General features: G+C 41.5%; 1 protein-coding gene across 3 annotated transcripts in view; it reads right to left on the bottom strand.

Annotated features, from left to right (window-relative positions):
• The window catches only part of ZNF106 (zinc finger protein 106), a 47,352-nt gene that overhangs the window by 4,410 nt on the left and 21,863 nt on the right, over positions 1-21,079 (bottom strand). For 2 of the 3 annotated variants that reach the window (XM_071744646.1, XM_071744648.1), the window contains exons 5-19: positions 18,348-20,453; positions 16,922-17,543; positions 15,984-16,053; positions 12,910-13,064; positions 12,755-12,815; positions 11,313-11,651; positions 7,108-7,888; positions 6,652-6,704; positions 6,031-6,176; positions 5,586-5,720; positions 4,601-4,717; positions 3,591-3,782; positions 1,894-1,956; positions 1,056-1,175; positions 532-603 (exon numbers count right to left, since the gene is read on the bottom strand). In XM_071744646.1, coding sequence (XP_071600747.1) covers positions 532-603; positions 1,056-1,175; positions 1,894-1,956; positions 3,591-3,782; positions 4,601-4,717; positions 5,586-5,720; positions 6,031-6,176; positions 6,652-6,704; positions 7,108-7,888; positions 11,313-11,651; positions 12,755-12,815; positions 12,910-13,064; positions 15,984-16,053; positions 16,922-17,543; positions 18,348-20,453 — 5,032 coding nt within the window. The remainder of the gene's footprint in view (positions 1-531; positions 604-1,055; positions 1,176-1,893; positions 1,957-3,590; positions 3,783-4,600; positions 4,718-5,585; positions 5,721-6,030; positions 6,177-6,651; positions 6,705-7,107; positions 7,889-11,312; positions 11,652-12,754; positions 12,816-12,909; positions 13,065-15,983; positions 16,054-16,921; positions 17,544-18,347; positions 20,454-21,079) is intronic. The other variant, XM_071744647.1, reaches the window with a different exon arrangement.

Raw genomic sequence — 21,079 nt, 5'->3', positions numbered from 1 at the left:
TATTCCTCTGATTTTACAATCTAAAAGTTTCCAAATTCCTACATGTGCAGATAAATAAGTGCTTTTAATGACTAATTTAAGCAACTCATTTATCCAGAAGTGCTTCTGAAGCCTGCAGGGCAAAAATCTGTACATCTAAATCAATTGCTTACCTTTATTTAGGTTCTATCAAAGGGTACTAGACATTTGGCTGTGGATGAAGTTTTTCTCTAGCATCTGTGTGACTCTCTTGAGTAAAAGTCAAACAGGATTGATGCTTGGAAAAAAGGGAGTATTTTACTCTTTCCACACTCTTCATTGCAATCCCCACTTTAAACAAAATCATTGTTTTAAGACTGCAGTAAACTAGAAGGTACTTTTTCTCCAGAGAATATCACATAAATACAAAGCTGTAGCAACTTGGTTTTTTGGCTGATATTTCTAAGTTCTTAGATGGCAGGTTGATTTCATTATCTGAAAAAATAAATTGTCTTTTCTATCAGGTGGAAATTACAATGTTCTCTTTGAGACCAACAAAAAGAAGGAAGTTACCATGCTTTTGTGGATGGTCATACACATGATCATATCTGTGTGGCCTCCATAGACTTGCAAGCGGTCATGTGACTTGAAAGAAACAGAAAGAGACATTTAACAGCCTGAAAAAAAGCCATTTTTCAAAGACACACAAATGACAATGCTTCCAAAAGCACTTCCCTGAGCAGCAACTAAACTGCTCTGGTGGATTCCAAACCTCAAAGCCAGCATGAAAGCTCCCTTTTGCTTATATTACTTCCCGTAGTATTTTTTCCCAATTAAGCAGTTGGTCTTTCAGCAGCCAAAACTAACTTTTCCCTACTTTTCTGAGCTGTCATTGTCTCAGGATAAACCCATGCTCTAAAAAAATTATTTAGGTTATATTCTTATCATCCACATATTCCACCTGGTGAGGCAACTATAAATTCTGAGTGACAGGAAAGAGAGGGATAAACCAGTAAGCACAAAGATGACTTTGATTTTACTTCAAAATAATTAACACCTATTAACTACATGTCATTAGTAATCATCTATTTTCTTACCTGTAGTTCATAAACACGAACAAATTTATCCAGACAAGCTGTCACCATCACCTTCCCAAGAATGTTCACAACTGTTACTGCATGGTTATGACCTTTATAGATCCGTACCAGCTCTCCAGTCTGCCTCAAAAAATATCAAAGGCAAAGAGGTGTTGGGTTTGTTTGGGTTTTTTTGAAAAAAAAAAAGTTTTACTTATGTAGACAGGGTAGCTACCTTCAGCTCTCAAGCCTCAAAAAATGGAAATGCCTTTTATTAGGCTTCCACCTCCTTTGAAGGCACTTAAGATATCATGATGCAAGCCTACTTATCCTTTCCTTTGACCACAGTAACCCAGAGCCACTCCAGCACAAAACAATCCCATGTCACTATGAAAAGTGTCTGCTTCTCACTGCCTCACTGGTTACATGCTCCCAGCTACCCTGCAACTAGGACTGTGTTATCAATAATAGCAGTATTTATGTAGCAACAAGGATCAGTGAGCAAATGTAGCTAAATACAGAAATAATTTTTTTTTTGTCCATTAAAATTTACCTCTGACAAGTGTCTCACTCTGACTTATTCTAAGTATAGTCACATTTATAGCAATATTTGCAAAAGTGAGATCTGCAAAGAAAAAGGCATCTCCTATCATCTTAAAAGAATCAACATGTTTATCTATTTTCTGCATGCCTCCTTAGGCAGCTGTAGTGCATAGTCATGTGAACAACAGTATGACTTCCTCTTCAGGAAGCAATTTGACCCACCAGTCAGCCAAAAATTTTGGAAAGGCTGACTTACAGCACAAGAATTCACTGCCTCCAATAGCAAAGTCACTGCAACATTATAGATGAGACTTACATGAATGTTGTGGGCATGGACAGACTGATCACTGGAGCCACTGAACACCAGATCATTCACAACCTTACAAAGGAAAGAAAAAAAAATTGTTTTGTTATTGAAACAGACACAGAAATGGGGCTAGCAAAACACATTAAGAAGCTGTTCAGTTCAAAGTTCAAACTGTAATATTTCCTAAACATGACAGTCTTAAAATGAACAGAGTATGAAAAAAAACATGCATTGAGTACCCTACATAGAAGCTACAAAATACATTATGCTACCCTAATGATGATTTTTGACACTTCATAATTGACATTAGAAGGAGTTAACTTGTAGCCCACAGGGTAACTCATCCTACCTATGGACTACTCAGGCACAGCTCAGCAGCAGACCAGGGACCAAGCAAACTGAATGCAGAATGCTGCTCTGCATGTGCATAGTGAAGCCCCCTGTTTCCTGGAAATATTGGATGTGCTGTGTCCTTATATTCTGGTGCACACAAGAAAGACAGTGCTCCTAACAAGAGCTCATCTGGAAAGGAAGCTTAACAGCTCCATCATGGATCAAGACAGGATCACAGTATGCTGCCACACAAGCAGGACTAGGGCAGTCCACAGGGCAAACAAGTCTGTGCCACTGTACTGCAATGTCTGAAGTGACAAACACAATTTATGAAAGTCATCCCCTATCTGTTATATGACAGTGGTCACAACAAAGCAGTCAGACAAGTGTATATTCCACCTTGTACTCTCAGAAGCCAGAAACCTGTAGAAAAGTGCTAGTGATTCTTCTATTTAAAAAAGATTTCTTGCCTAGAGTTAATTTTTTTTCCAGTTTCGGCTGAGGCTTGTACAATCAGGGTATGTGAAAATTAGCTTCATCTTTTCCCTAACTTTCCTTCAGTTGGCAAACTCACGTTTCAACATTCCCTGAATCTTCTAACAAGATGAATCATAGAATCATAGAATTGGCTGGGTTGGAAGGGACCTCAGAGATCATCAAGTCCAACCCTTGATCCACTCCTGCTGCAGTTCCCAGCCCATGGCACTGAGTGCCACATCCAGGCTCTTTTGAAATATCTCCAGGGATGGAGAATCCACCCCTTCCCTGGGCAGCCCACTCCAATGGCTGATCACCCTCTCCAGAAATAAATTCTTTCTCATGTCCAACCTAAACCTCCCCTGGCACAACTTGAGACCTCTTGTGCCCTCTTGTCTTGCTGAGAGTTGCCTGGGAAGAGCCCAACCCCCCCCTGGCTCCAACCTCCTTTCAGGGAGTTGGAGAGAGTGATGAGGTCTCCCCTGAGCCTCCTCTTCTCCAGCCTCAACACCCCCAGCTCCCTCAGCCCTTCCTCACAGGACTTGTGCTGGATCCCTTCCCAGCCTCCTTGCTCTTCTCTGGACCTGCTCCAGCACCTCAATCTCCTTCCTGAGCTGAGGGGCCCAGAACTGGACACAGGACTCAAGCTGTGGCCTCACCAGCACTGAAGTAAACATACTTTTTACATTCATACCCTCAACAGTTTTGCTGGGAACATGAGATGTGGCAGCAAGCCAGAGACAATTTTCCTGCTGAATAACTCCACTTTTATCATTTAAAATAGAAAAATCCTCTATTTCTGACCACAATCTGCTCACTCTCAGATGAGAAAGAAAAAGAAAACCCAGACCATTTTAAGCATTCTTTGTCAAAAGCATATTTTCAGAGACACTTGCCTTCATGCAGAGTATTGTCTTGCTGTGACCTTCCAGGGTTCTGAGAAGCAGCCCATTCCGTGCATCTCGCACGCTGATGGTGCAGTCATAGGAGCCAACGACCAACAACCTGCGTGCTCCTTCCTGAGCTGTGGCCAGGCAGCTCACTGCTCTTGGGCCATGGCATTCAAAGGTATCAACCTGCTTGTTGTTCTGTTGGGGGAGGAAAAAATGGGTTTTAGGAGTTAAAAGTTTGCTATGACACTGATTAAGACCCCCAAGTCTTTTTTGTGTTATTATAACATAATTTCAAAAGTGGTAAGAGTTGTATCTTAACAACTCCATTTCCAAATGAAGGAAATAATTCTTTATGCTATGCTTCCATTTTCCATCTTTTTAAAAAAATACTTCTTTATTTAGCAAAGGTCCAGTAAATCCTCTTTCTGAATTAGAGCAATGAGAAGAAAGAGTGTTATGAGAAAAACGCAAACCAGAATATATTTGTAAGGCTAAGTTTGAAAGATTAGACTTGGATCCATTACAGGAATAATTAGAAGAATAATTTAATAATATAATGATTTTCATTCACTTTTAAGTATCATGAGGAGTGCTGATGAAGCATCTTTGCCAGCACGTGATGTGAATGAGTCTCTTCTGTAACTAAAAACACAGCAGGTAAAACCAGCAACATATTAAAATCTCTCATGCTGCTCTGATGGGCAAGAAAGGAGGGTTCACAAATTAGCAACTGTGTCAGAAAACTCATGACACATGACTAGCCTAGGTGGAACCATGTAAAGAAAAACGTGACAACAATGCATCATTTAAGAGAAAGGTAACCAGAGGGAAGGGCAGATGAGACAGTGCCACGTAGTGACAAAATAAAGGACCAAAAGGGGCCAGCAGTGACTATTTATAACAAAATAACTAAAAACACACTTGCTGATCAAGAGAGAGAATGGAAAGAAACACAAAGTGGAGAAAAAAAACCAGTTTAACAAGGTTTAAATGTGCCAATACTCAAAACCAACCTTTATGCTGAAGGTCACCACACTGCCATTTGCAAGGCCTGCATAAAGGATTCTCCATCTACTGTGTAAACAGAGCACTCTGTCTTCCAGTTTAAACTGCTCCATACGCTCTCTGGTCTGGCAATAGAAAGAGGTTTTTAAAGCTTTTTGTTAACTGAAGAAAAATCATCAAAAAAAGTCTGAAGTGAATGCTGATTTCCACCTCTAAGTTGCATGTTCTGAACCAAAAGAGATGGAGAAAAACCATCTGAAAGTCTGGCAGTTTAATCCTGGTTTTAATCAGCTCGCTCCCATCTCTTAGGCTTGACTGTATTTCAACATCCAGTTATAACCCTAAAAACTTTAAATTAGTCACAACCTCTAATATGTATAGAAGTTTAGACTACAGACTATATAAATAAATATGAAAAGCACACATGTAAGTTTGAGGAATCCCCATGAAGTCCCCTAGAGGGCACTGACAGGAATCAACAGCTTAAAAGTTAAAAACCTTTGGCAGTTTGACCCCTCAGGCAGATACTTGATTTCTATTCCTTCAAGCCACAGGCTGGAGAAGACTTCCTATAATTCATCCTTAGAAGTCCAGCTTCAGGAAGTCTCAGCCTGCTCCTCCACCTGCACTCATTATAACTGGCAGGCATTCCCTCTATAGCTGCTCTACAAAGAGACCAGTGCCTTCCATAAGCAATGAAGTCAGAAATACAGCAAGACTAACATGATATTCATGACCAGACAACCATCTAGCACTTTGGTGCTCCCAACATTCAGAATTCTGTCATGCTGTTCTGGCAAAAACACTGCTGACAAGCTGGCTAAAAGACTAGGGTAGTAAATCACTCCTTTTTCCTTTTTCACTCTACTGAGGTATAAAGTGGAGCTTGTGTCCACCAGCTCTTTTATGGGTTTGAATGGCTTTAACTTACATTTGCAAAGAAACACTTGCATAAAAATGCAGGATATGTTAATCAACACAGAGTTTGAGTACCTTGATATTGTAACAGTTGATAGTGTGGTCACTTGAACCAGTGTAGAGTGCAGCATTCTTCCCATTTGTCTGAGTGACCAGGAGGCAGTTCACTTTTGAAGTATGTCCTTCAAAGATTGCTACACACTTCCTGCTCTAAAATGAAAACACAGGGTCTGTTAACATAAAGGCCCATAATGGGTCTTGGGATTTGGGCCTGACAGAGTAGTGTAGGCCAGCTAAGAAAAGCAGAACACATGCAGTCATCTATCTCCCCTTATCCCTGTCCCGTGGGGAAGGGGCTGGGGAGCAGGAGAAAAGAGGTTTCAAGAAAAGAACAGCGTAAGAAAAATCAGGCACTTGAAAAAGCAGCTGCTTCCTTAACTACACAGGAAGGCTTTACAAAAACAGAAATGCAACCTTGTGACTGCAATTAATGTAATGCCATTCCCACAAGCTTACTTACAACCAGATTGTAGGCACAAACAGTTTTGTCTGCTGAGCAGGTGTACAACAAATTCCCAAAAATCTGAAGAGCGTTCACTGCAGCCAGGTGTCCCTCGAAGTTCCCCTCTGTGGGTTCTTCATCCTCACCTGGCTCTGAAGACACTTCTGTAGGACAGAGACACATGTACTATGATTACAGGAACAGACTCCAGCAACCATTATTCTGCTGTTTATAGTACTAAACAGCAGAACTACCTGTGTGCTCAGCACCCTAAGGTAAGATTTCATTGAGTCCCTGCTTTAGCCAGTAAATGATAGAAGGCAATATAAAAATGCCAGAAAGACCTTTATAGACAAGATCTTTCAAATTGCCAAAGCAATGCATTATTGTTTGTCCTGCAGCTCTATGGAGACTGAAACAGAAGTGTTTGTGTGGGAAGGGGTGGAGAAATGTGGAGGGGTCAAGCCACAAGAGATACAATGGGATATGACATAAGTGGGTTTCACTAAAAACTTCAGGTTTTAGTGCAGGTTTTTATCTTCAAGGGAAAATTCCCCTCTGGAAGCAGTTTGACAGAGACTTAACTCAAAGTCCTGCATGATACTATACACAAAGCATCAGAAGAAAAGCTTAAAATACCTGATGAGTTCTTTGATCCTCTTAGTGATACGGAAGTCTGCGTCTCAGCCACACTAACACAGAAACAGAGTAGTAAGATGAGACTTTGCATGCTCATTATATCAGACAAAATAGTGCCCTATGTAGCACTCCAGAATACAAGACTCTGCCCTTAGTAGAAAACTGGCTGACAGAGAAGCTCAAAAAGAAACTTTCTATAGAGGAAAGTTGCTCTTGTATTAGAGAAAGTAGTAGGTAGCAAGACACAATCATCTGTTAGACTAAAAAAGCAAATTCCTTTTTTTCTTTCCCATCCTGAATGAAATTAAAAGTTAGTAATGTTGTAAGACGTTTTTAATAGAAAAAAGAAAACAAAACAAAAAAACCCACCACCCCCAAAAAACCACCCAAAAAGAGAGGCCTTTTACAAATACTGTATAGTGCTTTTACTTTTGAGAGATCTACAATAATTCTCACCTTCTTTTCCCATCATCCCTATAACTTGTGCCAATCTCACTGGTTGAGCTCACTTCATCATAACCAGAGCAAGATGCCTCTAGGACTGCTTGATCCACAGAGCTCCGTAAATACCTCTTGGATGGACTGTCTGGCTTCTCGTCTCCTGATTCTGATGAGCCAACATCAACCACCTCACACGGGGGTGCTGGAACTTCCACTAATTCCAGAGAAGCATCACTGTTATTCTCATCTTTGTTTCTTGCTGTTTGAGCTGTAGTTCCATCCTCCTGTCTTGGAGGAGTGGATGTAGTAACTTTTGCTCCTTTAGGAACCTTTCCACCCTTGACTTTCCGGACAGGTTTAGAGTCAATGACATCCTGTTCTGTATCGCTGTTCTCTGGCACTCGAGCTGCCCTCAGCATTTTCTTCTTCCTTAACTTTCTCCTCCTCCTGTTCCCTTTTTCTGCTGGGACAACAGTGGTTGCCATCTGTTGTTCAGATGGTTCTGCTGACAATTTGGGAGTTTTATCCATTGGCATTTCTAGCAGGATCGAACGTTTTGGAAGAGAACTGCTACACTGATCCAGTAAAAAGCTTTCAGTCACTGTATCATTTGCCTCTCTCTTGCTAAAAACTGACAGTGAATGAGGAGAAGGGTTCTCAGGAAGTCCAGCTTTTCCATTGTCTTCAGCAGCCTTGTGAACATCTTGATTATTGCTTTGGAAACAAGCTGCCAGCTCTGGTAGGGATATGGTTGCAGAGATAACTGGATACACCGATGTATTCTGGTTGGTCTCTTCTGAAGAAAATAAACTGGTGTTACATTCAATCTGTACAGCACAAAATATTTATGCAAAACTGCTTTCCCTGAATTTTTTTTGTTCTTAATTGTGCATGTAAAGTAGATTCTCCTATGTGTTGAAACCTATGTGCATGTGCAGATCTGCTATTCCAGTCAGCTATCGAGCCTTTAACAACCAACTGGGGAATAAAATGTTTCTCCATGTATCCAGCAGCAAAGGAAAGGGGCACATCATTCAAGTTGCTGGCATACTATATGCTTTTTAAATTCTGACAAACAACCCCTGGTGAATCCTACATTGTTGGCTTAAGATGCTACCAGACCATTCCTTGTGTGCTTCCTTACCAGCTGTCACCACTGCTGTAGGACAGGTATGAACCAATGTATGCCCAGTATATCTCAGCTGCTCTGTGACACAGTTGGAAGACTCATGCTTAATCCAGCTGCATTAATTCCTTCTATCAAGTTACTTGGACTTAACTAAAGGTCTATACACAACCCACTCTTACTTTCTGCCCTGGGAATGCCAGCACTGTAAGCCATCGGGGTAAGATTTGTGTAGTTCATCTGTAGTGAACTAAGTGATGGGGCAAACATACTCCTCCTGTCATTTTAATTTGAAGCTAATATGAGTAAATTAATCCAGTCTCTCAACTGAGACTGGCTAAAAGCACAGGCAGAGTCTCTCAGCTGTGTTTCCCACACCCTAAAATTCTCTGGTTGCATTTGCAAACTACAGTCCAGAACAGGATGTTTCAAGTTCACTGCATTTATTGGGTGGTTTCCCTCAATGCAAGTGGGAAGTTGGCAGTATGTGAAACACTCCTCTGCTTCAGTTTCTTTGAAACCAGCAAATTAAACCCACAGCAATGCTTAGACAAAGCACTTGGGCTGTTTAACATATCACATTAAAAATTTCATGCTTTGGAACTATGCATCCAACTAGAGAGAGCTTAAATGCAAACATCTTGCTCCACACATTCCTTAGATGGGAAGTTCCAAGATAAATCTTGAACTCGACAGTATAGGGTATATTTTATAGAAAGTAAATGGGAAGCCAGTTTTCCCCCAAACCATAGCTGTCACACTCATCTGCAACTAGTTAGAAAAGCCTTTATAAAGAAGAGACATGAATGCTTAGACAAGGTTTAAACAATTACTCTGTTGAATTATACAGAGAAGAATGCACAAACCCTTAAATTCTGAATAAAAATCTAACAGCATGCTTCCCTCATTTCCCCTAGGAAGGGAGAAGGAAGGAACTTGGTCACTTAACCCCAAAACAAACAGGAAAATGCAAGAAACTGGCTACTTAAAACTCAAATTTCTAAAACTAAAAGCCATTAGTTCTTAGCAGTAGGAATACTGCAGGTTTTAGAAAAGGAAGTAGGAAATCACCGTGGCAATGCAAGAAAACAGAATCACTCAGTTCCACAGGTGGGAGAGGCTGCTGGTAGTTGGTGGAAACCAAATGCAATCAGTTCCTTCAAAGTAAAGCTGAGGTGAGCTCCTGGGGAAGCTGACAAGCCAGATGTTCAACTCCCAAAAAGCAGTCTGCCCTGGGAGAATTTCTCTCTCCTAAATTACAGAATTTACTTGATGGCAAATGCTTATTTTCACCCCCAATTACCCAATTCCTTTGACACTCATTTTAAATGTAGCACTTACAGAAGCTGATCAGTCTTAAAACCATGTAAATTAGGCAAACAAATACAGAAGGAACATCCTTGCAAGACATAAAAAAAAATGTTTGTAGGAAAATGACAAATCATTTAAGTAATAAATAGAGCTAAAAATTGAAGTTCACCTCTATGAGAAAAAACTAAAAATCCTCTTCAGCTTCTGTTGTGCCTGCACAACATCACTACTCTGATGATTCTGCAACAAGACACTTTGTGCCACCACAGCTAGTGATCATTCTTTCCAATATTAAAGAAAAATTACACTTCACTGATGTTTAAACATAACAGAATGGCATATGCCAAAAAGAAGAAAAAAACAGGGAAGAGAAAGGAAAGGTAATGGCTTCCTAGGAGCTGAGTCATAACAACACAATCAAACACAAAACTGATTCTCAATACACATTAATGGAATGTAACATAGTGGGAGAGGAAATGCAGTGGTGACTGAAAAAGCACATGGAACACTAAGCAGAATTCTACATCTGAAGCAAACTGCAAAAAGCTGAAAAAACCCTTCAAATTCTTGCATTTCCAGAAGTCTGAGTTTCAGTTCTGCCAACACTTACCATATGCTTGTGAAAAAAAAGCTTTTCAAAATAGAATAGCGTGGCTTTTTCCAGTAGTATTTTCTACTTCAGTTGAAGAAAAAGAATTGTATTGGCTATGTTTATTTTTAACAAGGACCTTTCTTATGAATCTTTATCTCAAATTATCCAAAAGCTAAATGTGGGGGTAAGTGACATTGTAAGGCAGACAAACAACTGTCATTACTCATCCTGCTTAATGGTGATGATTGAGCTTCCCATCTTCAGTTTGTACCTTTAGTCACAGTAGTAAGTTGCTGTGGAAAGTACCAACAGCATTTAAGCCTTTTACTACAGACTACAGTACAAGAGTTCTGGAGGTTTTGAGCTAAATAGTCAGGGATTTCATCTGTAGCCATTAAGATCTCATCTTTCTAAAGCAGTAGCTATCATATTGGTAGATCAGTTAATTCAAGTGTTTCTCCTCGAGGCAAAAGTGAACACAGACCCTCATTGGTTGCCCTTCTCAACTTAATCCCACTCCACTCACACAAACCATCACTGCCAAACACCCTTCTTACAATAAATTGTTTACTGAAATCACAAATCAGACCATAAGATCTTTGAATGAGCATCTCTACCAGTGGGATTTAAAGATATGGAAAGGGGGAGAAGACAGATTATTACTTATAATATCACAAATTATACTCTGTGCTCATCCAGCAGGGCCTAAGAAGAACACAAAATACTCTTGATATAGGTGAGATCATAATTTTTAAAAACAGATCTTCAGGTATGACATTTTCCTTTGTAAACAGATTTTCAGCTATCAATGCCCATTAAGTGACAGCAGCCAGAAGACAAAAATTACAGGGGAGGTTTGATGGGACTTTTTACTAACTAAATTATTCTCAGAGGAGGTAACATTCAAATGCAAACTTTTTCAAGTAAACTGGAAACCCATGGGTGTATATGACTCCAATTTGCATGTGTTTAACAATTTCAAACATGTGGAATCCATTTGAATGTGCTGTAAAGAAGGTACCCCTTTCTAAGACTACTAAATTGGCAAAGTATTAAGAACTTAGTCAGAGTTCACCCTTAGACAATTGGCTGCAGGTTTAAGACCCAACCAATATACATTCTTCTGGGAAAAAAAATATTTTTAAATTAGTTTTGTTTCAAACTAGTTCTCTTAAAACCAAGAAAACATACCATCCTTCTTCTCCATCCCTTCTACTTGTGAAGCACATGGAGAATGCTGGAGTGCAGAATTCACATTTTCTTCTGAGCCTTTTGGAGACACAGGTTCTTGTTTCACTTGTATTGAGGACTCAGGAGGAGCATCAGGTGTGATGCCAGAAGACTGGAATGGTGATGGCACATTTACATGAACAGAAACTCCCAGAGGAGGTACAGAAGAAGACAAAGTGTCCAGGAGGGGCAGATAAGAGCCTGCAGGAATCTCAGCTGCCACCTGAGATTTGCTATTTCTTCTCTCACTTAAGACACTGCAGGAAAGTTGCTCTGTCAGTTCACAAGGTTCATATGTTTCTAATGGAAAAAGAGGAGAGAAAAGAAAAAAAGATAAAAACCGTGAACTTTTCCGGTTTTGTTTTTACAATAAAATTTAGAGGTGCAAGAGCTCATTTCTTGTGGACCCAGACAAGGAAGGACAAGACAAGGAATTTTGTAAAAAAAAGCCACTAGATGGCACTACCACAGATGACAGGCTCACATTTAAACAACAAAGACCTCTATTTTGAAAGCCTGCAATTTTATTAACATTTTAAATGAGTGAATCCAAGTTAAATGCATTTTTTACAGGATGCTGAGTTGAAAGGATTTGAGAGTGTGCCGGGTCCTGCACTTTGGCCACAACAACCCCATGGGGAGCTCCAGGCTGGGCACAGAGTGGCTGAGAGCAGCCAGGCAGAAAGGGACCTGGGAGTCTGGATTGCCAGGAAGCTGAACAGAAGCCAGCAGTGTGCCCAGGTGGCCAAGAAGGCCAATGGCATCCTGGCCTGGATCAGGAACAGCGTGGCCAGCAGGTCCAGGGAAGGGATTCTGCCCCTGTGCTCAGCCCTGGGGAGGCCACAGCTTGAGTCCTGTGTCCAGTTCTGGGCCCCTCAGCTCAGGAAGGAGATTGAGGTGCTGGAGCAGGTCCAGAGAAGAGCAAGGAGGCTGGGAAGGGATCCAGCACAAGTCCTGTGAGGAAGGGCTGAGGGAGCTGGGGGTGTTGAGGCTGGAGAAGAGGAGGCTCAGGGGAGACCTCATCACTCTCTACAACTCCCTGAAAGGAGGTTGGAGCCAGGGGGGGTTGGGCTCTTTTCCCAGGCAACTCTCAGCAAGACAAGAGGGCACAAGAGGTCTCAAGTTGTGCCAGGGGAGGTTTAGGTTGGACATTAGAAAGAATTTCTTTCTGGAGAGGGTGATCAGACATTGGAATGGGCTGCCCAGGGAAGGGGTGGATTCTCCATCCCTGGAGATATTTCAAAAGAGCCTGGATGTGGCACTCAGTGCCATGGGCTGGGAACTGCAGCGGGAGTGGATCAAGGGTTGGACTTGATGATCTCTGAGGTCCCTTCCAACCCAGCCAATTCTATGATTCTATTAGAGTCAACATTCCACTGCTGCAGCTTTATGATATATCATACCTTGTAGCCCCTGCAAGATCTGGATTCTCTGACTTCTCAGCGTGCTCATTTCCATGGTTATCTGCAAAACACTTGTGGTTTAAATCAGTCCCATTTAAGCCAGTTTTTCAGGCTGCTAACTTCTAGTTCAGACACTCCCAAAAGACCACTGTTACCTGTTGCTTTAATACAAGGAACCGTTGAACCTCAACATACGCAGCCTGCAGGGCAGCCCTAGCCTGCAGGAGACTGCTGTCCACACTGTGCAGGGACTTGCTTAATTCTTCCTCCCTCAGTGAAATAGCCAACAACTGATCCACCTGAGAACGTTCTGAAAAAGAAACAATATGTAGAGTTTAACTGTACTTGACAATAGATTAAAATACATCACACGTGATAGCTCAAGAAATGGCACCACGTCAGAATGTAAAAATCACATAAACTGGGTCAAGCATCAGTAGTCCTACAAAAAGCTGGAAAGGAATATCTGTGCACAGGAATAGCCATATTTACAAGAAAGAAAAGCAAAGCTGAGTATTCCTCTTCACCAGATCTCAACCTTGACTCTAGTAACTGTTGCGGCGAGCCTTTCTCTCACGGGGTCTCTCTACATTTCCCCCCTTTTTGTTGTTTGTTGAAAAAATTTACAATTCATTTAAACATTTCATTCAAACATTTCATTACTTTTTTAAATATTTCATTTCACAATAATTTACGGCCTCACATTCTTAATAATTTACAAATATTTCATTTCACAATAATTCAACATTTTTTCACCTATTTTTTGGAGGAGGGAAAATTCGGGCTCTTTAGCTTCTGTTAGCAGGAGATGAGGTCTTAAAACACCAGCTCAGTTTTCGCTGGTACTCGCCACCTCGGGATGCCCGGCCATGCAGAGGCTTCTCCGAGCATTCAGCGCACCAGTCTTATCGCGTGTCCCTAGGGCCCGTTTCAGGACCGCACTGTCTCGTGTCCCTGGGGGCTCCGTTTCAGGACCGCATCGCGTGTCCCTAGGGCTCCGTTTCAGGACCGCACTGTCTCGTGTCCCTGGGGGCTCCGTTTCAGGACCGCATCGCGTGTCCCTAGGGCTCCGTTTCAGGACCGCACTGTCGCGTGTCCCTGGGAGGCTCCGTTTCAGGACCGCACTGTCGCGTGTCCCTGGGAGACTCCGTTTCAGGACCGCACTATCGCGTGTCCCTAGGGCTCCGTTTCAGGACCGCATCGCGTGTCCCTGGGGGCTCCGTTTCAGGACCGCATTATCGTGTGTCCCTGGGGGCTCCGTTTCAGGACCGCACTGTCGCGTGTCCCTGGGAGGCTCCGTTTCAGGACCGCACTATCGCGTGTCCCTGGGGGCTCCGTTTCAGGACCGCACTGTCGCGTGTCCCTGGGAGGCTCCGTTTCAGGACCGCACTATCGCGTGTCCCTGGGGGCTCCGTTTCAGGACCGCATCGCGTGTCCCTGGGGGCTCCGTTTCAGGACCGCATCGCGTGTCCCTGGGGGCTCCGTTTCAGGACCGCACTGACTTGATGCGCACTCAGAGCTCCGCTTCAGCTTCAGCATTCCTTGGGTTTGAGTTCCGTGCGCCAACTCGCTGCGCCCTTCGAGCCTCATTCTTCTCTCCTGGCTGGCTCGCCATTCCGGGCTGTTGTATACCTTGCCGTGCTGGGCTTTTACTCTGAGCTCTTAACGCCGCCTACAGCATTTAAGCCTGGCCTTGTGGAGCTTCACTCGTGGTTGCATTTTTGGAGCTCTTTATAGAGCGTCCCGCACCAACGTGGTGGCTCCATCTGACGTGGTTGCGTATTCGAAGCTCTTTATATCGCCTTCCGCATTTAAGCCTGGCTTTGTAGAGCTTCCCGCACCAACGTGGTCGTGTAGAGCTTCTTATCTCACCTCAGCGTTCACGGCTGCTGTTGCTGCCCACATTCTCCACCAGATGTTGCGGCGAGCCCTTCTCTCACGGGGTCTCTCTACAAGTAACTATTGCCATAGCTCTGCCAGCACTAGGATAGTTTAGCTGAAGAGTCATTCAAAGAACTTCTCTTAAGTGCAGAAGTACATGAAGTAAAAATGCACTTACCATTAAAGTAATCAGAAAGGCAAAGGCAAATTTAAGGTAAAAAAGCTTTAATTTATAAATTTAATCCAGGAAGCTCAGGGAAAGCAGCTTAAGAAAAAAGGAAAGCATTGATAAAAACAATTTATTCTCCAGGATGATTTTAAGGGTTGCAATCTCTTGAGAAAGAGTATCTGAGCACTGAACTAATATATACTATCCTATATTGCTGATTTCTTCCTGGCATTACAGATTTTTCAAGAAAACTGAGTTTCAGTTTGAGTACTGCTTAGTTTTATTCAGGTTATAGCTTCCTTTAGTAGATTTATGACAGTAACTGTGATGCTGAAGCAAATAATGGGAAAGATTTTACTAAGTCAAATGTGTTATTTGTCTCCACAGTAGACACTACTAATTGAAGACAGAGGCTGATAAAGCCACTTTGGCAAATAATGAAATATTGGTTCCTACAAGAAGATCCGTATTAATAATTTTTCTTAAAAGCTTCAAAAAACCTAAAAAAAATTTTAAAAACCTTTGAAAGCTGTCTTCTGGACCCCAAACGATGATGTAATAATTAGGTTCCCAAAGTAAACATTCTGCTTAAATAACAGAGGTTTCATTTTGGTATGTGGTGATGTGGGTGTGCTATGGATGTTTGAGGAAGACCTGTCTAATGCCAGAATAAAGCACAGGAAGGAGTGAGGCATTCCACATTTTTTGTGTTAAGGAGAGGGAAGGAGTGGAAATATATACATATATATTGCTGGAGATGTCAAAACCAAAGCACAGCAACACCTCTCAACTTGTGGAAAGTACAAGCTTTCTGGTGTGATCACCCAGAAGCAGAAAGTGGAAGCTGCATGGCTGAAACAGAAGGGAGTGATGGATGCTCCTCCCTGCAGAACTTGTAAAGAAGCAGCAAAAAACCTGAGGAGGGGGAAGCAAAGGTCCCATCTGTGCAACTGGGAGCATGAACTGCAGGTAGATAGAAAGGAGGGACAAAGTCTTCTCTTAGAAATAACTTCTGACAAATTAAGACCATTCAGAGAAGAGACTTGATAGCAGTCCACCTCTTGATCCATAAGAGACCAAGAAGTACCAAAGTAACATCAAGGAACTACCATTTTAGCCAAGTCAAAATACTCCTGGTTATTCACATAGCAGATGCAGATATGTATTATATTCACTCACCTTTTTTACCTTTGATTTTTCTTCTCTTATTCTTTCTTTCTAAACTAGGGATTTCAGGAGAAGATCCCTCCTGCAAGTAAAGTTACAAAGAACAATTTTGCCTAAATAAAAAAGTCAAACATTCACAGAGAATATACCATGAATTTTGCACATTCTCATATAACTCATCTTTTCTTCTGTCCTTAGAAGAAGGGGGGCAGTAAATTAAGCAACATGTTTTCACCTCAACTAGGAAGAAATATTAAATAAGCAGACAGCCTTCTGCTTGCTTAGATTTTTAAGACCACACCAGGGTCAGATTTTCTGTTCTGCAGTTTTAGTTGAAGGTCTAGAGGATTAGACCAGCAAGGAGTTAAATTATCACATTCTGCATGTAACAAAACCAGTTTGAGGATTTTTATCAGAAACATTATTTCTTCCCTTTGGGTAAGTCCAAGACAGCAGAGTGAAACAAATTCAGACCTAGAAATAAAATTTTAAGTATATAATTTTGTAGAAAGTGTTGTCTTTCTTTACTCAACTATAAAACCAGAAACATCTAAGAAAAACAGATAGGAAATGAATGTAGAAAAACTAGTCTAGCTTCCATTTAAATTTTGGAACACCAGGATCCATACTCAACATGAAGTATTTCCATGGAAATACTCTTAATAGCTCTCATTTACCAGCATACCAGGCCATTACCAAATCAAAACTAAATAACATTTTCAGTTCCCACTAATTAAAAAGATTAAGCAGAAACCCTGCATTAGAAAGGCAGAAACAGAAAATATTCTCAAAATTAAGTCAAAAAAGCAGATCAGTTTGAGGCTATCAATGTACAAGACAATCAGATGGAGAAAATCCTCCTTGCAGAGATCATTCCAAGGTTGAATGACCATTGTCAGGGAAAGAAAAACCTTTTAACACACCAAAGCTGGACAAAATTGCACACTTACTCCAGTTGCTCTTCGTTTCTTCCCAATTCCTTGACTGTCATTCTGCTCAGTACCAGATGTGCAGCTGCTGTCTGTAGCCCCATCTATGTTATTAGATGCCACAAGAAGCGAGGCATTATTTGAAGCTGGATGGTTTTCTTCTGAGATTTCTAGTACATTTTGTTTTTCAAGAAGAGGTGTTCTCTTCTCTGGGCTCTCCTGGTCTTGTTTTGGCATGCCTGTGACCTCAGAGGTGGCCTGCAGACTGTGTCTCCTTCCACTAGTGTCACTTCTTTCAGGTAGAAATGGAGACAAAGGAATAGCAGATGCCTTCTGTTTCAAGTCAACCTCAATGTCACTTTCCTCATACCCAGATGTTATGTGATGGGAGTGGCTGGTTGCAAGCATTTGCCTGTGCCCACTTTCTTTTGGTTTGGCTTGTTCACTGAAGAAGCTGTAAGCAGAAGGATTTCTCTCTGCAATGACACTGCTTTCAGAAAAGCTACGTTTTCTGGCTGAGCCAGGCACTGCTAAGGAAATCCCTTCCCACTGGAATCCTTCCAGAGCAGACATATCAGATTCTTCACCAAGTTCTAGACCCTCTTGTTCATTTTGAACAAGAGGCACCATTTCTATGCCAAACCTTTAACAAGATAAAAAGAAAAATAAATACACATGTAACAAGTCAGCTCGATGGAGCAAAAAGCCTCCCCCTTGCCCAAATGCACATTATTAATTTAAGAGATCTGGCAACTCATTATGCTGGCATTCTCTGCTTTCTGTCCCATCTGTCAATGGAGTATCTTTTGTGTATCACAAAATTAGATTTAATGACTGACAACTGACAGCAAGTCAGAAATCATGTTGTTACAATTATTTCAAGTTTGCAATAAGGTAATATGACAACCTTTCAAGACACTTCAAAAACTTCAGTTTAAAGAAAGTTTCAAAAGTGAAGTATTATATAATTACTTCCTCTAAACACAAAACCCAACTGTGATTCAGATTAAAAGATTAACAGATTCACAAGAGGGAACATTTATTCTGCCTACAGCAATGCAAGCATTTCTTGTAGTCCTGAATAAACAACAAAATAAGCAACTGCCACAGCATTGTTACACCTTGATTGCATTTTCACATTCTTCCACTTACTAGAATTTGAAAAGCAAATATATTGGTAGTGTCCATATTTAGATATTAAGCAACAATTATCAGAATTCCTTTTTTGAATAGCAGATGACTGCTACTTTTCTATGGATAGACATTCACAGCAGCAAGCATTCTTAAAAACTCTTAAATATAAAAAAGACTGTGGCACAGCAAGCTCAAGTCTTAGTTTTAGCACCCTAGAATTTATTTCAAATTTGAAAACTGATCTGGGGACAAGCAACCCTCCCCCCCTCATCATCCACACAGAGAAGCATGGTTAGATCTGAAAGCTACCAACCTTGGCAAGCCTTTTCCAAGCTCCTGTTTCTTCTTGGTTACCTGCTGGATGACTTGATCCCAGTTCACATTTCTCCGGGAAGCACTAAGGATCTGCCTGAGGGTGGGCTTAAGCCCTGACTCCTTCTCAGTCTCACTCCTCCGATGGCCGCTCACGTTCCGAATGCGCCGCGCGTTGTTGAGATTGGGCTCTGGAAGATGTGTCCCAACTTTGCTCTTCAGACTAATATGCCGTGTCAGGTCTCTTTGCAGAGAGGCAGGGAGACCAAGTTTGCTCAGATCAGGAAGGAGGAGGCCCAGTGGTTGGCCTCCTCCTTTATGCAGCTCCTGATCTGAAGGATTTTCATAACCTTCCGTTTCAAAGTGATCGTGTGACTTGACGTGGTCTTCATCCCCTTCTCCATCCTGTGAGGCAGTTTGCAAATCCACATGCAGGTGGTCCCGGCTGCTTGATGGAGAAACTGTGGATTCCATCTGAAACTTAGGGTCTTTTAGATCAGCAGAAGTAACAGTTGAAGCAGCTGGCTTTTCATCATCTTCCTTTTCAGAGGTGACGGGTTTACATTCTGGAATATCACAGGGTAAACAAGGACTAACAGAAGAACCCAGCTTTTCAACTCTTGCTTCAGACTTCTCACTTCCCATTAAATTATCATCATTCACCTCTTCTAATGAACCTAGCGTGAGCTCATTCTTTGGCAATGCTTTCCCAGCTTCTTCTCTATTCTGGTCGCTTGTATTATCCCTGCAAGAACTTAAGGGAGCATTTTGCAAGGAATGGTTGGACTGAATATCTTTGGGGTTTTCTTCTGCTTCATTCAAGTTATTAACAGCCTCTTCAAGATTTCCACCAAGCACATCTTTGTTGTCTTGTAAGTTACCAGCACATGCACCATGCAGCTTTGATGAATGAGAGGACAAACTGCTTTTTTCCACGCTCAGTGGATTCAAATGACTCTGCTCTTTGCCACTTGTTGAGGATAACAGAAGCTTGATATTTTTTAGGAGACTGTTTGTGTCTTGCTTTGGGGAAGATAACTTCATTTCTGTAATATTCAGAAGAGGAGATTTCAGTGATGGCATCCTATTACTTCTGCCATCATCTTTGTCAGGCTTTTCACCACTGGAACAATCTGTTGCAGTTACCTTGCAAGGATCAAGGTGATCTGAGGTTGCATTAGAAGGGGAAGATGCTTCCTGTTTTTTAAGTTTTGGAGGGCTAACGCTGGCTTTACAAGTTTTTCCTTTCGTTGATGAATCAGTAAGAGGTGTAAATCCAGAATCCATCTTATCTGGTGTTTTAGAAATATTATCTTCAGACTTTGGTTGCTGCTCTGCAGCTTTCTGGGATGGGTATGGACTCCAGCGATGCACTTTATCTCTGGAAGGACTGACACTTTTTCCACTGGCTCTCAAAGTCTTACCTTCTGGTTGTTTCACCACACCAAAGTCCAATGCCCCCTCAGAAGGAAGTTTATCACTAGTAAAATCAAGTGAGTCACTCCTATTTTTTCGATCTCTGTATGGCAGAACATCAGTGTCTCTCTCCTGCCTCTGCCGGGCATATTTTTCCTTATTATATTTTATTGGCTCTACTGAGTATGTATCTCCTGAGTTTCCAAAATTCCAGCCATTTGGACCATGGGGACCAGTTTTCCAGTTTCCTCCATAACTTTTAGAATTCCAGCTAGGAAAATGACCTGTTCCTTCTGAGTGCCAAGTAGGATTTCTCTCCCTTGCACTGTGATGCCAATTTGATGTTCCTCCTTCCCGGCCACTCGCATGCCAAACATTTCCAGGATTCCCATAATTATGTCGATTTGAAGAGTTCCCTGGAACATTCTGGTGCCATCCAGAGCGTCCCCTTGGGCCACCTGAATGCCTGTTTATATTAAGGTTCCTCGGAGAGTGTGAAAATTTGCCTTGCCTTGGACTAATATAATCATCCTTTTCCCACTTCCAGTCCCTCTGGGGAGCGTTATGATGATGCCGTGATGGTTGATCATAAGCTTCCCTCTCTTTGTAAGCAGCTCTCTCTTCTCTCCTTCTCTGTGGTCTCCTGTCTTCACGTTCTAATTCTTGGTTTGCACAGCTTGGTTCAGCTTGCCTAGAAAACAGTTGAGAAAAACATGAATCCTAATGCCATTCCACTCAAATCTGACAGCAACGTAAGGCACAGGTTTTACTTGCACTAGGAAGAAAAACTTTTTGTTGATAAAAAGAAACAGAGATCACTTCAGCTGCTTCACTGTTCAGGCTTCTGCAGTGTTTGATTTTTCAAAACTCATGCTGTACCTTTACCTAAATAAGGGATTTCACAACTGCTTTTACAAGAACAACTGGTCTATTGGGACAGTCCAATATATTAATTCTTGAATACTTCTTTTTAACTCATAATATTTCTTTCTATTTACTAATTATTGGACTAATAAGCAAACAAAAAGAAAGGTTCTTTTTTTGTATAATCTCTGTAATCTGAGTAATCTTGACAGACAAAATATTCATTAATAGTGAATTTTATTTTTTTTTCTGAAGACTATCCCATTGGTGTTAGATGGTGTAACTAGAGTGAACTGACACAAAACAGAAGGAAAGTTGCATTAAGAAAAGCAGTTAAAACATAAATGTAAAACATCCACAGAGGTTGTAACTAAGATAAAAAAGTGTTTTGTCTTGTATTAACCAACAGACTCAAACAGTTCAAAACAGGCAATGCTGAGTCTGTGCAAGCCT

This window comes from Heliangelus exortis, chromosome 5 (assembly GCF_036169615.1).
Source record: "Heliangelus exortis chromosome 5, bHelExo1.hap1, whole genome shotgun sequence".
Taxonomy (NCBI): Eukaryota; Metazoa; Chordata; class Aves; order Apodiformes; family Trochilidae; genus Heliangelus; species Heliangelus exortis.
This window is presented reverse-complemented; position numbering and strand designations above follow the sequence as displayed.